The sequence below is a fragment of the Chelmon rostratus genome, chromosome 18 (genome assembly GCF_017976325.1).
Source record: "Chelmon rostratus isolate fCheRos1 chromosome 18, fCheRos1.pri, whole genome shotgun sequence".
Classification (NCBI taxonomy): Eukaryota; Metazoa; Chordata; class Actinopteri; order Chaetodontiformes; family Chaetodontidae; genus Chelmon; species Chelmon rostratus.
Genome location: NC_055675.1, coordinates 2,984,205 through 2,998,795, shown reverse-complemented (window position 1 = coordinate 2,998,795; position 14,591 = coordinate 2,984,205). Strand labels below are relative to the sequence as shown.

Here is a 14,591-nt window from a genome sequence, read left to right as displayed (position 1 = left end):
GGGACGCGTTCAGGGACTGTCTTCGCTCCGTGTGTCACTCAGTTATATTTAAGCTGAGGGCTCCTGCTCCTGCTCGACTCTGCGCATGTCGCGTCCTAATTAAGACTTTTTTTTTTCTACCAAACTATTATAAAGCAAGCGTCTCCACACAGATGCGTTTAATAACTGCCACAATTAGCACTTTTTTCCCTAAATCATCTGCTTACTGCACACATTCGTCTGCACGTCTGTCCATCTGCTTGCCCTGCAGCATGGGTATTTTTAGCTTCCTGAAAGGGAAGAGAGAGCTTTCAGAACAGCAGCGAGTGAGCTGTCAAAGAGGGGAAACATCAGACTGTGTATATCACTTTGTTTTCTAGTACAGGACGTGGAAATCGTACATAGGACAATAACATTTTGCCTGTATTTCAATACCTGGTCGTCACGGGTAAATGACAGCGTCCAATCAGCTGCAGGATTCCCCGCAGCCCCGCCCTTCTGCGCTGTCTATTTATAATATTGCAACAGCAGCTATTTGACAGTTACTGTAGGAACAGATGCTGCATTACCAACATCAATGTAACTGAAGTTTCAGCTCAATGGATGTAACTTTACCCTAGGCCGCCAGACATAACCTGTATCTGAATTAGAACTGCTCTTGCCTCTGTCATTGAAGGCTGCATACCTCCAGATTTCAAAGCAGCGCAAAACCGCTGTCGTTTCTTTGCTCTTTAAGTCAAACCTGACATAACAACAATGACAGAAGGGACGATTATGCCAGAAGGTGATGCAGCGGATAAGGGTGAGGTGGCCGCCGGTGAGCACGCAGAGGAGAAGCGACCGGAGGAGGAGACCAAGGAGAACGGAGAGAGCAGAGTGAGCGTCCCGGGGCAAACCCCGGCTCCGGGAGCGGAGGAGGACGAATTTGTGCACCCCGAGGGCGGCTGGGGATGGATAGTTATGCTGGCTGCAATGTGGTGTAACGGCTCGGTGTTCGGGATCCAGAACGCCTTCGGCATACTCTTCCTCTCCCTCCTGCGGGAGTTCGGGTCCGAGCACGACGAAGACCTCCGCTTCAGGACAGGTGAGTGAGCCGGAGGGGGACGCAGAGCCGGAGGTTGTGTGTTTGCATTTCCTGTAACAGCCTTAAAATCCAGCACGTAACGTAATGCTTTTAACGCTAATAGCGTAGCTAGCTAGATGCGGCAACGTTGCACAAATATGGTTTTGGATAAAAGGTGATTTAACGTCCAGAACAAGCAGTTAGAAGTGTAACGTGGGTCCTGTGGAGGTCTCGGACTCGGTGAATTAAAGTGACCGTTAACGGTGCTTGTGGCGGGGATTTGAACCGGCGACCTTCCCGCCGGACGACCCCTACACGCTCACGCGCTGTCCACTCCTGTGTAAAGTTGGTGTTGTTGTCTTATTTCGCGGCTTTTGGCCATGTAGCCAACTGCACATGCTGTCAAGTTAGCTAACGACAGCTAGCAGGTAAAACAGCGTGTCGTTTCCTGAATGACAGAAACGCAACGCAAACCGACGCAGCGGAGGTTGAATGACTCGGCTGCGGGGATATGAGCTCTGCACCGGCTGCTGGTGGCCGGGCCGGTGGTAAATGTGGTGGTTGTGCTGGTTTCTGGGTGAAAGTTAGCGCTCTGCGTGCTCTCGATGGGGATTCACGACACGCACTTGGTGTGGCGCTCAAATCATGAATGAACTAACGTTTGCAGCTCTCAGAAACACCATTCACTTCAGGGAGATGGCTCACAGATATCTAATGATTTTCGTGGTGCAGTTAAATAACAAGTGGTGTACAGGCTGTTGAAAGGTTTTGACAGTGTTCCTCACTTTTCTGTAATAAATCCCATTTTTGTTGACAACATGTGGACAGTGAATAAGAGTGATGGTTTCTCTGTATTCACTTCCATGAAAAGCTCTTTTGCGTCACGTGGTTATTGCAGAGATCAGATTGAGGGGGTCAGAGTGAAGGAAAGGTCACATCCCTCTCACTTCTGTGTGTGTGTGTGTGTGTGTGTGTGTGTGTGTGTGTGTGTGTGTGTGTGTGTGTGGCAGAGATGGATGGCCTTAGCCCATGAATAATGACCTGATGTTCTGCTCTGACTGTAACCACCTGTTGTTGGTGCTCTTGTTTGGCAGATGAGTATTTAAGAGTGGAACTGTTTGGAAACCCATTTTTTAGTCTGTCTCGAACAGTTCAAGGATAGTGTGGAGACTAAAAAAACTGCATTAACATGATAAGGCGGGTCAGTGTGGGAGGACGTTTTGCACTGCGATCATGTGAACATCTGCATTTTATCCATGTTGCTCAGCTGTCCTGCTCGTCTGTCTTTAAAGACAGAAAACCCTGAGGGCATGTTTCCTCCAGAACAGTCATCAGTAACTGCAGAAATTACAGCACCAACACTGATACAAGTTTCCCATTCATCCCTTTTAGCTATGGTGGCCTGTAATTGACCCAAGCAATAAAGAGCTAATGCTTCACAGTGCAAATATGTAAGATAATTATATTGTAATTATAGTTTGGCCGCCCTATTGGCGTGAACTATGTCACCCCTCATGCTGTTATCACTTCTTTCATGGTTCCCCACCCTGGACAGCGCGCTCCAACACAGCAGTGTTATTTACACTGAGCTATGAATGAACGTGACCCAAGGCTTTAATTTCAAATAGTTTGAGAAGTATACAGACTTTAAGACAGCTAGAAAGTAAGATTTAGATGTTAACAGAGCATCTTTGTTATTATGAAAATAAAAATGGTTCATATTAGAAAGGCATAGCCGATATCACGCATGCTCATTTGAGCAATGAAACCTTGTTTCATTAAGGTCAATAATTGTTTTGGTGGTTCTACTCCACCTCTACTAGTTTTTGATGAACACACAGGCACACACGGGTAATGTGTTACATTCCTGCCAAGCATTGTGGTGGTAACACGCCAAGATCTGCTGCAATGTGCCAGCAAAGACAGAGAAGAAGACACAAGGAAATGCTGCTGGATTTCCAACACGCTGAAAAATGCTTTGCATATGTTTTATGAGGAAGGAAATTTCATTTGTTAGACCTGAAGGATTCACACAATGCCTTTTGGTGAGTAACACCTAATGGAAGCAGAACTTGTTCAAGCGTGTTTGCAAGAAAACTCCACAGGACGCCTTGAAGTGTAAAAAAGTGAATTAAAAAAGTTGAGAGAAAGTATTTTTAATCCAAAAAGTTTGAACTCATCTCTCTGTATTTGCTTTTCACTGCACCTTTACTGTGCTTCACCTTCAATCCTGTCACAGTGTGGCCACTTGCTAGCTTTGTAAAAATGAGTCTGCTGCATCAACACTTTGTGCGGTGTGTGTGCCTCTTCTCTGTGCTCTTATTCTGTAATCCGGTGTGAGAGCTGCATCATTGCCAGTTGTCGTCCAGCTGTCATCCCGCATCCAAACCTCTCACAGCCCTGCTGTCGGCACTTCATTTAGTCAGAAATGGTGTTCACCAGGGCAGAATGCTGTGGATTTCTCCACTATGGGCTTGTAGTTTTGCAGTTTCCCTTCCACTTGCTGTGTCATGGGCTGCGTTTCACATACTGCAGACCTTCTTTTAAATGTCTGTCAGGCTTTGTTTTCCTTGGACGTGAAGTCAGAAAGTGTTCTCTACCATAGTATGACATCACCACCTTGGTATGTATCTCAGCAACTGGTGGGACAGCAGCGTTTTCTTAGTTGTCTGCCTGTTTAACCATCATTTAGACCAGTGATGGTTATATAATATAGGTTATATACGGGTAATATGTACTTTCACAATACCCACTAATTAAATGCAGAATTATATTATGATAGGTAAAAAATCTACAGCTGAAATAGAGACAGCTGACACAAATGTGAAGTTTTGATTTAAAGGCTCAGGTTTAAATTTAGTCGGTGTCTTGCTGTCTTGCTCTTCTGATAACAATAACAGTGTGTTTCCTACCCTGCCCCGTTTTTCCTGCGCTGGTCCACCGCCCGACCTGAGCGCACGTTCACTTGCGTGTTTTTTCCCCGTTTGCCTCTTCCCAGAGAGAACGTGATGTGCTGCTTCAGCCAAGGTGACGGCGCTCTCCAGCAGGTCTTCCTGTCATGAGAGGAGGCCTGACAGGCGCTATCGGCTTGTTGAGTGGTTCTGAAGTTGGACAACGGTGCAGAGGCAGGAGGCGATGGGAGGGGCCAGTCGTCTTAACAGGCAGGGAGAGAGGCCAGACAGACTCCATATACACCATAAATCATGCTAATGGGACCCCTTTCCTTCCGACATTAGTATTTCTGTCTCAGTGAGATCAGGAGAAAAACAGACGGAACTGAATGAGTCCATAATGAATTCACTGGATATTTGCCGCCAATAGCACTATAAAGACCACAGAATAATTTGATTACCTTTGTGAGCTTTTAGTGATGATTAGGGATGACTCATAGCCGAGCAAATAATTTGATCTCAGTGTTTACCATTTCTCATAATTATATTCACATGGTTGAAATTGATTTACACTATAAGAAGTTCAGTTGTGTAAATCTAAATTTTATCACTGGAATTAGATTAGTCGAATATTAATTGATTAATTAATGGATTAATTGTAAGTCATTTATAATTTAAAAGTTGCTTCAGCTCCCAAAATGTGAAGATTTGCTACTTTTCTCTGTATTGTATTACTACTGAATAATTATATTTAGGTTTTGGACTGTCGCTCAGGCAAAAAAAAAAGCTATTTTAAGACCTCACTTTGATCTTTGTCATCTTGCAATGGGTATTTTCTCCACCTTTTGGCATTGGCAACTAAACTACTGAAGAAAACAAACAAACAGATAGACGATTAGCATTTCACATTGTTATGAAAGAGGAACTACCCACCATATCCTGGCTGAGGACATGACCTCGCCTATCTGTTCACAGTTTATCTTAAGACAGCAGTTTCCATTCCCTTAACACCGCAGTCCTGGGCTTTTCTGCACGTATGACTCTATAGGGTAAATATAGGAGGTACTGCTGAGTACCGACTGAAGATCGATAGCAATGACTTTTACTTTAGGGTGCATAGTACATGCTTAGGGCTTGACTTCAATACAGGGGGTTGTTTTTGGCACAAAGGGGACTTTATCTCAGACATGTATGGGACTGGCCCTTCTGTGCTTGAGATATGGCACGACTAACGGCATAATTAGTGACATATTAAAAAACCAAGTGGCAGCAATGTTCACATGCTTGACATGTTAACAGAAATTATACCTACAGAAAATGGAGTTGGCCTACCATTAGTGGAGGTGTGATTAAAGGTGATTGTGGTACAGTATGCTTTCAGTGAGGTGTAATGTCCCATTATGTATGTTATGATGAGTGAATTTATTTTGGGAGTAATGACTATTTGTCCCATGTGGATGCAGTTTGAATGAATGGAATTAAAAAGGTGCAGTCTTACAGACCCAGAGTAAACAGACCACATGGAGTGATGACCAAATCACTAGTTGTTCATTTACTCTTTAATGTTTGCTCATGTGAAGTGAAAGTTTTATGCTCTTCATGGAGACTGCATGCTTACTGCAGAAACCAGCACGAGCAGCACTGGACGTTCCTCAGACTTCACAACTGACTGTGGGACTGAAACAGTGGGCGGTTAGCCAGCTGAGCTCCCTGTGTTGTGAGTCCCAACTCAGAACATACTGATGCACATGTTTCAACGTGCTGATTCTTGTCAAACTCACATGCTGTGAAGCTATATACTCGCACATGAACAGCTTTTTTCTGTTATAAACCCAAATTTGGAGAATGTGATATGCAGCATCATATGCTAAACCACCAGATGTTAAATTATTAAAAGGATAATTTGGTTTTGGGGTTGTGTTCAACTTGCTTGTCGGGGAAAGTGAATATGGATATGACCCTGGATTGCTCTGTGACCTGATGTCTGTCTAGATGTGACATTATATCAAGGGAAGCTGTGTGATCAAATGACCCTAACAGCCTCTGAGTGTCAGGCAGAAGCTCGGCTTGTACCAGAAGTCAGGTTGTTCTGTTTCACACAGACTGTTACATTTATTAATTTCATAGATTTACTTAATTAGTGCCTATATGTCCATTCTTAATTTCCTGCTGTATTCCTGCTATAAATTACTTCCTTGCAGCCCCACAGAGCTCCCTGTTATTTTTTATTAGCTAACACTAAGGTGGTTGAAGCTGTAGATTGATTCTTTATGATTAACCATAAGGAGATTGAAACATATAAAACATTTGCTGTAAGGCACATTTTTGTCTCAGCAGGCTCTCTCCAGTGTCCGCTGCTCAGACCCACTATTCCTGTGATCACATTACACAGCATTTACGAACGAATTTACAGCATCTAGGCCTGTTCTATCACATTATCAACACTGAAGCAGTGGTGAATTTCCCATATTCTGTATCAGAGTAGTTCGTCACGATAGGCTGATAGACGCCATCAGCTGTCACATGGCAGCTGTTGTCTTCTCTAGTGCCAAAAATAAACTGCATGAAACTGGGAAATTGGTAAGCGTAATCCACCAATCATAATGCGTGATGCTGGAGGCGGGGCAGTCCAGCCCATAGACTGGTCTGAACTGTCAGGTCAGTGGCCTTCACATCTGCATCACGGGCTCTGGTTCCCTCCCTGTGGGAATGCCAGATGGGGTTTGTGCTGGGCCTCGTGCCATAGAAGCCACTTGCCTGTCGCCAGAGACCTGCGGACCAAACACAGACCTAAGAGTCCTCGATTACGCTGTTTTGATGAATCTGAAGTAACCTGAACTCATGCTGCTGACGCTGATGTCAATAACAAGAAATCATCTGACCGTGTTTTGGCTGAATATTATTTTCATCAGGTGTGAAAGGAAAACATGGAGGGGGGAATGAAAGATGAGGCTGATGTTTTGTCCCTGGGTGTGAAACAGGCACACTGACTGCATAGTTAAGTTGTAAAATATTGTCTTAGTATCACTGTCTGCGAGGGCCTGCCATGCTGAGTGTGATGCGTTTCATGATCACTTTGAAAACACAGCAACAGACTTGACTGCAGCTGGACAGCTGACATGCCAATAATTAGTTGGAGTTTGACCCGCCCCTGCCAACAATCAATGAGATGTAGTTGAGGTGCAGCTGCTATAAATCCACCAACAAGTAATATGACCTTGACCCAGGTGTGTTTGTGCAGATTGGATGTTAAGTCTTCTACATATTAACAGGAGGGAATACGTTTATCTCCCTGTGGTGTTACTGGTGCTCTTTTCTTGTCACAAGGGATAAATCACATTTTTTGATAGCAACCACATACAGTCTTCAGAGAGGAAGCACTCCCTCTGTGAGGCCTTCCTCTCTCCTTTTGCTGTCTTCTGATTTCTTCTGCCATGTCCCAGTTCTTTTCAGATCATTGCAAAGTGCCATTGTCAGTTTAGCTGATCTAAAAAACCATCCCCTACTCTACTGCTGCCACTGCAATACTTTGCTAGGTATTTGTCATGCTGCAGCACAAAAAATGTGCCTGACTATGTGCTGGTCGGGAGCTGTAAGTTCATGGGTTGCCTGGCCACAGCTGCCATCCAATAAATAGTGCATGTAAGCTGTGTCCTATATGTGTTTTGTGTCCATCATCTGATCCTGTCTAACCTTTGCTGAACAGCAGCCACTACAGGATGATGGGAAATGCTAACATACAGTGTGATGATAGCACATCAGGGTGAGTCATGAAGTCAGTGAACTGACTCAGTACTGAGTTACACAACTAGATCAAATATGAAGTCTGCTAACAGCAGCCAACTGGAGATCAAGCAGGGCTGTAGCATCAAAACCTCTGAGTGATTGAGCAAAAGTGTGTTTTATTCTTCATGAATTCCACTTTTCATCTGTAGAAGGAATGTGTTATATGTGATTGCAAAAGTTGCACTGTCTAGTTTTGTGTTAGTGTCATGTTCTTTTAAAGTAAATATTCATATATGTCTCCTATTAAATGCATTGTATTGAAATATTACATGCCTGTTTCTGTATATCCCACAGACTTTACAAGACTCGAGGCAGTTTAAACAGCTGGTCTGCACGGGCAACTTTAACAAAAAAAAAAAAACACTACATCGATCGAATCAGTCCAAAAACCTTGACAAGTTTTAAACATACACATGTTAATATTTGATCTCACGCGTGTGTAAGCTTGAGCCTGAGATCAGGTGAAGGTTGTCAAGAGATAAAGCCAAGAACGGGTAAACATGTTGGAAGCAGAGCAGCACTTCGGTGACAGGACGAGGACCAATTGTTTGGCCTCCTGCACATGACAGACATTGTCAGGCCACACAAGCTCTGGTCAGATGGGGCTGGAAAACATTAATTAAAGGTGTGTATCTGCTGTTGATACTGATTCAGTGCAGAATCAATGCACCAACATATTACTTAGATATTAGACTGTGCATATGCAATTTGATGTATTTAATTAAACTTCTTTTACAGTTCTGACATTTTTGCAATAACACACGTGTGAGAAAGAAAGTCAGGCATTAAAGATACATTATGATTTTGTTGAAGCTTTTGTTGCAACTTCATCATTAAGGTTGAAGCAGTCATTTATGCATTTCCAGGGGAGGGGACTTTGATTTGCTTACTCTCTTCTGCATCCCCGAACGCATCATTCTGCAAAACAATATACTGTGCTGTCCTTGGAGGCGGTTAAGTTCATAAAGAGCAGCTCAGAGCTCATCATGCATATCATACATCATTTACTGATATGATAACACACTGACCAGATAACAAGATTCTGAGGGACATGATCAGCCTTGTCTTTTTATGTGCACTGTGCCGAGGTGCAGAGGACAGCATCTGTAAGCAACAGGAGCCGTAGAAGTATTGCTCTGTATTAGGATAGCATATAAACGGTTAAAAATGGGTACTTCTACACATTTTTTATAGTTGGTCTCATCAATATTTTTTATATGAAAAAAGGATCAAATTAATTATCACCCAGTTCTTATTTTCCCCTCAGCTGCAGATTGTTTAGGTGTTAGGTCATTGTCTTGGTTTTACAGTCCACAACTTCACAGCAAGATTTAAGATTGAAGATTGCCTTTATTGTCACTGAGCATAACATGTCAATGAAATTTGCATTGCAACCCCCATGTTAGAAACAAGATAATAAGAAAGATAAGAAAGATAGAAAAAATGAAATAAAGATACTAGAATAAAATAAACTAACATGCAAATTTGCAGTGAACATAGTGGAGAAAAATGTAACTTAAAATTAGGGAATATTGGACTTACACTCAGTAACTGGACACAAATACAACTCCAACTGAATGTTCATGCTGCTCCATCTGCTGGATTTGTAGAAAGGTCACCGTTTGCTAAAACATATCATTAATGAGCCGATGATATGTCAGTGTTGTGTTATAAATTGTTGCTGCCCCCTAGTGGCCAACAAAATTGGTGCGCATAGGTCTGATTTTATTTTTTAGAATATTTATATTTGGGTTAAAAACTAAATCTGAAAAATGAAACGACTGCACTTCAGACATTGAAATGCATTAGCTGACCCCTCATGAATCAAGTTAATGCTGGTATTTTATTTGGCCAGCTTTAGTTCATGTTTATCATCAGAAGTAGTGTTGTGGCTAGTTAGATTCTGTGTGCTGTGTGAGCTGTGGCTGTATCAGTATGCCTGATTGCAATGAATGCCAGCTAGATCAGCTAGATAACATTGCTAGCTTGTATCTAGCAAGGTTAATTCAGTCATTACGCACATCGGAAAGGGCTGAATCTGAATCTGCAAAGCAACTAAAGTTGTAAATGTAGTGCAGTGAAAAGTACCATATTTGCCTCTGAAATATAGTGGAGTAGAAGTAAAAAGTAGCAGATAGTTGAAATATTTAAGTACAGGTATCTCAAAATTGTAAATAAGTACAGCATTTGATGTGTTACTTTTCCCCACTGCTGTAAATGTATGCTGTGATATGGGAGCAGTCAGAAAAACTGATTAATGCCGTCTCACCCCCACTCCCCAGAAAAACTGCTACATTGAATGTAAGTGTAGTCAATGACATGTAGTAATGAGTAATTAGTTGCTGCTGCTGTCTGTCCAGTTTGGAACCGTTCACGTGACCGCTTGGCAGCGAGATCAAAGAGTGTCGCAACTCTGTCTTTCAACAGCGCTGGTTAGAAACAGCCAAAGGTCTCTGCCCAAAGGACTCACTTCATCCTGCAGAAAAAACAAAATGTCAGGAATTTGTTTTGTAGTTTTTAAAAGTTTGCAAGATAGCTTACACCTATTCCAAAGCACCAGTGATGAACCACATACATATCTATTATCTTTATGTTATTTAACCACAGTCACATTTTATGCAACTTTCACCTTTCAAACTTAATGCAGATACCAGTCAGGCAACCAAAGCTGGAGATATTGAGTAAAGATTAAATGAGAGGCGTATCCAAACTGTGGCCTGGAGCCACCTCTATACTATGTGCTAAAAAAAAAAGGTGGACAAAAAGCTCCCCCAATCACAGCCAGCCCTGACACACCACCCCTTCCCTTTCCTCTGATATGGAACACAACTCCCATTTAACGTTTTTCACATGGACCTCTTGAACGGACTCCAGAGAGAAGTCATTCCAGACATGCATCTGATGTGTTTTCCACCTACTTTATGCAGAGACATAAATTACTCTGTGGCTGCTCCCCTTTTTTGCTTGGTCATCAGGCGTGAGGTTTCACTTCCTGTGGTGTGAGGCCAGAAAACACATGAAGGACACGAGTTGCAATTTTGGATGCAAGCGTACAAAAATTGATGTTTTTCCCCTCAAGAGCCCCCACTGGAGCAGCCAGTATAAATGGCTTCCAGCTGCTGTAAGCAGGAGATGGAGTAATGGTTGTGATTCTATATGGTCCACTCAGGCCCAGATGTGTATGTGCGGCACCATGAGGCCCTGATTAGGGTTATGACTGGGGTCTTTGTGATTGAACAGCAACAACTGGAATGTCGTACTCACACAAGACCAGTTGTTGTACAGTAAGACCACATTAAGTCCACAGTCTGTCAAAGGGCGAAGTTTCAACTGAGAATAGTAGCAAGAATTTCCTCAGGTTCTTCCATGCTGAGAAAAAGTCAGGCTTCACCTGCAGGAATCTGTTTTTTTCAGACTGGAACTGCTTTTCCTTCATCTACTTGCTGTATTTCAGGGCAAATTACTGTAGGCAAAGATGCCTAAACCTTATCAGACTCGACAGACATGGATGGAACTGAAAGCGTGGCCCTGTGCCAGTAACGATTATACCACCCTGCACTGCAAAAAATGTCAGGTTGAACTAGTAGTGATGCCTCAGTCAGTCTTAAAGGGGAACTTAATTAAAAGCAGTTTTGTACATGAACATTAGTTGATAGTCAAGAGGAGTACTGCTCAGCCTGTGGATACTGAGCACTCGAGAACATTTTATGTGTTTTTTTTTTCTTTTTATTCAAACAAGTGAAAAATTATTCTGTTGTAGTCGGAAAATTCTATTCAATTCTAATAAAAGCTTTTTAAACTGGCAGACTATTCCACTAATATTAACAAAATAACATTGAAGGCAAAGATAAAATCAGTGTATATGCATTGGAGGCATGAGACACATGAAATTAATTTGTTTCATATCTGTTCAATAAAATCAAATTTGAAGAGTGAAATCTGGATGAAGTGAGTTCAGGCTGTGTACCTCCTGCTGTTGGCCTAATCCTGGGATTAATTAAGAATCGTAACTGGTCAGGATCTGTCGTAACAGAATAACTGGGGCTTCCCTAATTAAGGTTTGACTGCATCAGTGCAACACCAAGTTTTGCAGGCAGAGCCCTGCAACACATGGCTATATTTAAATCCTGTGAGCTCCCATCCACTCTTCCACTCCAGTCACTAGTAATAAGAGACTTGTTGCCCTGGCAACACATGCAGCGACTTGAAATTCAGCTCAACATCAACTTCTGTGCGTCTTTCAAAATGGTTGCTCTTCATGCCCATTCAAGCCCAAACTAAACATCTTCAAAGGACTCATCCATCATGTATGTTGGCCGGTGGTGCAGATTTCAGAGCAGACAAAAGTCAGTTGTGGCTGTTTTTGTGTTGCTGCAGCTCTCGTCAGGAGGGACATTAGTAATGAGTCTCAGCTATGTGCCAAACATGTTCAGCCTAACATAGGCCACATCTTGTAAACCCATTAACCCTGCTGCTTGCCCTGCTTTGTTTTCCTTAGAAGGAGAGTGGCTTTTCCATTTTTTATAATGAAGCAAGCAGTAGGAATCAAAACTCTCTCAGGGGGTAATCCAAGGCTAGGCCAGCTGGGAAACACAAGGGTCTCTACACCTTCATTTTGCTTTTCTTTATTTCTGAGCCAAGAGTGTGTTCAGTACATTACGGTCCACTTCATGACCCCAGGTCAGTGGGTCTAAAGCTCTGATTGTAATGTGAGCTGGCTGGTGAGGCTCCTGGGTGGAGGTTCTACTGCGGCAGCAGTTCAGCCAAGTGCACCGCCCTGTCATTACTTCTGCCTGTGGAGATCCAGTGAGTCCAGATCCTGCCACCGTGCCAGTATGTTCCCATCCAATGTGGGGCAACCTGTGTTGTCCTGCAGGTGACACTGGACCTGGACAGGAGGCTCTGTAGATGCTGTAACACATGACAGTGACAGTGTCTCTGCAGCAGCTCTGTCACGGGACATCACCATAAAGCAGCAGTTTGACACAGGTAATTCGACTGCTGTTCAAAGATACTGGAGTTGCTCGTGACATTTATTATGTCGTGGAATTTATTGCTGTCGAGGCTTCTTGGAAAAGCAAGCTGGACACAGAGGCAAGCTGTCCTGTGCAGTGCAGGAAGTGATGTGCTGTACTTATTTTCAGCAGCAACAGTGGTTTGTTGAGTTAAACTGAAGAATTGGATACTTTGCATTCACAGTAACAGCCGCAATGACTGAAAATACAAAGAGCTCCACCTACAGAGGCTCAGATTTCAACAGAAAATCCAAAACACATTACACTGCTAGTACTACTACACACACTCAGACATATCATCTGTAGGCATGCTCATGGGAGCTGTGGTTCTTCAATGTAGAAACATTCTCCGTCCACGTCTGCTGCGCTGCATATTCCTGATTTTCAGCTCTTATCCCACAACTCAAAAGACATAAAAGGACATTAATAGTTCTTTATGTGGTACAAGAATATGTCAACTCTTCATAAAGTAAGGAGGCCCTTTGGCCAACACTTCCTTCTGTGAAAATTAATGTAGAGGAAGGCAACACATTGACAGGACATTTTCATAGCAAAGAATTCATTTAAAAAAGTAAGAACATTAACATTCCAGCTACATCCTGGCAAAACACCCAGAGAGAGGAGAGCTTTCGTGTTGATGTGGCAATACAGCGGAGCACCTGGTCCTGTTTCTGGTTTGTTGGCCGCGAGAGCAGTTGATTTATTAACACCTTTTACTCCTCAGTTGTTTATTCCAGCGGAACAGCCTGAGACATGGGGCTGAGCTTTAAGTGGTATCTGGTGTTAAATGAAGCCTGTCTTCATTCTCCATGTTGGAACTAGATTTCAACCTGAGCATCTTTAGTCAACAGATTCCCAGAATGTGCTACCGGGACAAGCTGTTTATTTGACCAAGCCAGGAAAATGGTGGGTCACACCATTGCAATATGAGCCAAGCACGCCTGTCCATTTGTTTGTTCCATTAGCTTTGGTTAATAGATAACTCGTCTACCAGCTGCCTGATTGCAAGCTTTCTGAATTTATTCACAAATTGAAGTGAAGCCATCGGGGATCCATTTGGACCATTCTATGTGTTACGCACTTGGTCTTATTTGATGTTTTGTACCAGTAATTTCCAACCAGGGGTCCCTCTGTAGTTGTGTACATTGAAAACTCAAATAATTTAACACAAGTAGAAAAAGCTACCAGCTATGATTGACTGCCTGCACAGTACATTATTACCAGCCTGAGATAGTTGTAACACAATACCACCATGTGTTGCAGTTATGAGAGCATGAAAACTAGTTAGCAATGAGCAGACACATGGCTGCATGGTTAGCTAAAACTAATAAAAAGTTGAATAAAAATTGCAAGGTCCAAGTAATTGATGAACAGCCGAAATAGCTGAAAGTCACGAATAAGCAGCTAACACTGCTGTTGGGATACATCAGATAAAAAAGGTTTGAAACCACTGTTCTTGGTAGCATGAGAGGGCCGAGCATGATCACTGCTGATAGGATGTGTGTGCAGATGAACTGGACACGTGTAAAGCAAATACTGAACACAAAAGATTTGCAAGAACTCTCAGAGATGCTACCTCGTTGGCTTTGAATCCATTCTGTCTGGTTTGCAAGAGTCGAGAGTTTTAGGCAGCTTGCACTGCTGTAGGTTTGGTCAGTGTGGGGTGACCCGGTTCAGAGCAGAGGGGTTTCCAGCAAGGAGTCTTTAGCAAAGCAGACAGACGACTTAGGGCAACTCTGCCTCGTTTGTCAGTGTCCTGCGGCGCCCACGGCTAACGTTGGATGTCACTGGGACGAAGAGAATCCTGATATTACATTTTTCAAACTGGAATTCCTCTTTGTCTGAAGCGTAAATGCT

General features: G+C 42.9%; 1 protein-coding gene across 1 annotated transcript in view; it reads left to right on the top strand.

The window, feature by feature from the left end:
- Positions 1 to 540: 540 nt before the first annotated feature.
- slc16a10 (solute carrier family 16 member 10) overlaps positions 541 to 14,591 on the top strand; it is a 34,060-nt gene continuing 20,009 nt past the window's right edge. Inside the window, exon 1 of the mRNA XM_041958592.1 lies at positions 541 to 1,063. Coding sequence (XP_041814526.1) covers positions 736 to 1,063 — 328 coding nt within the window. The 5' untranslated portion in view covers positions 541 to 735. The remainder of the gene's footprint in view (positions 1,064 to 14,591) is intronic.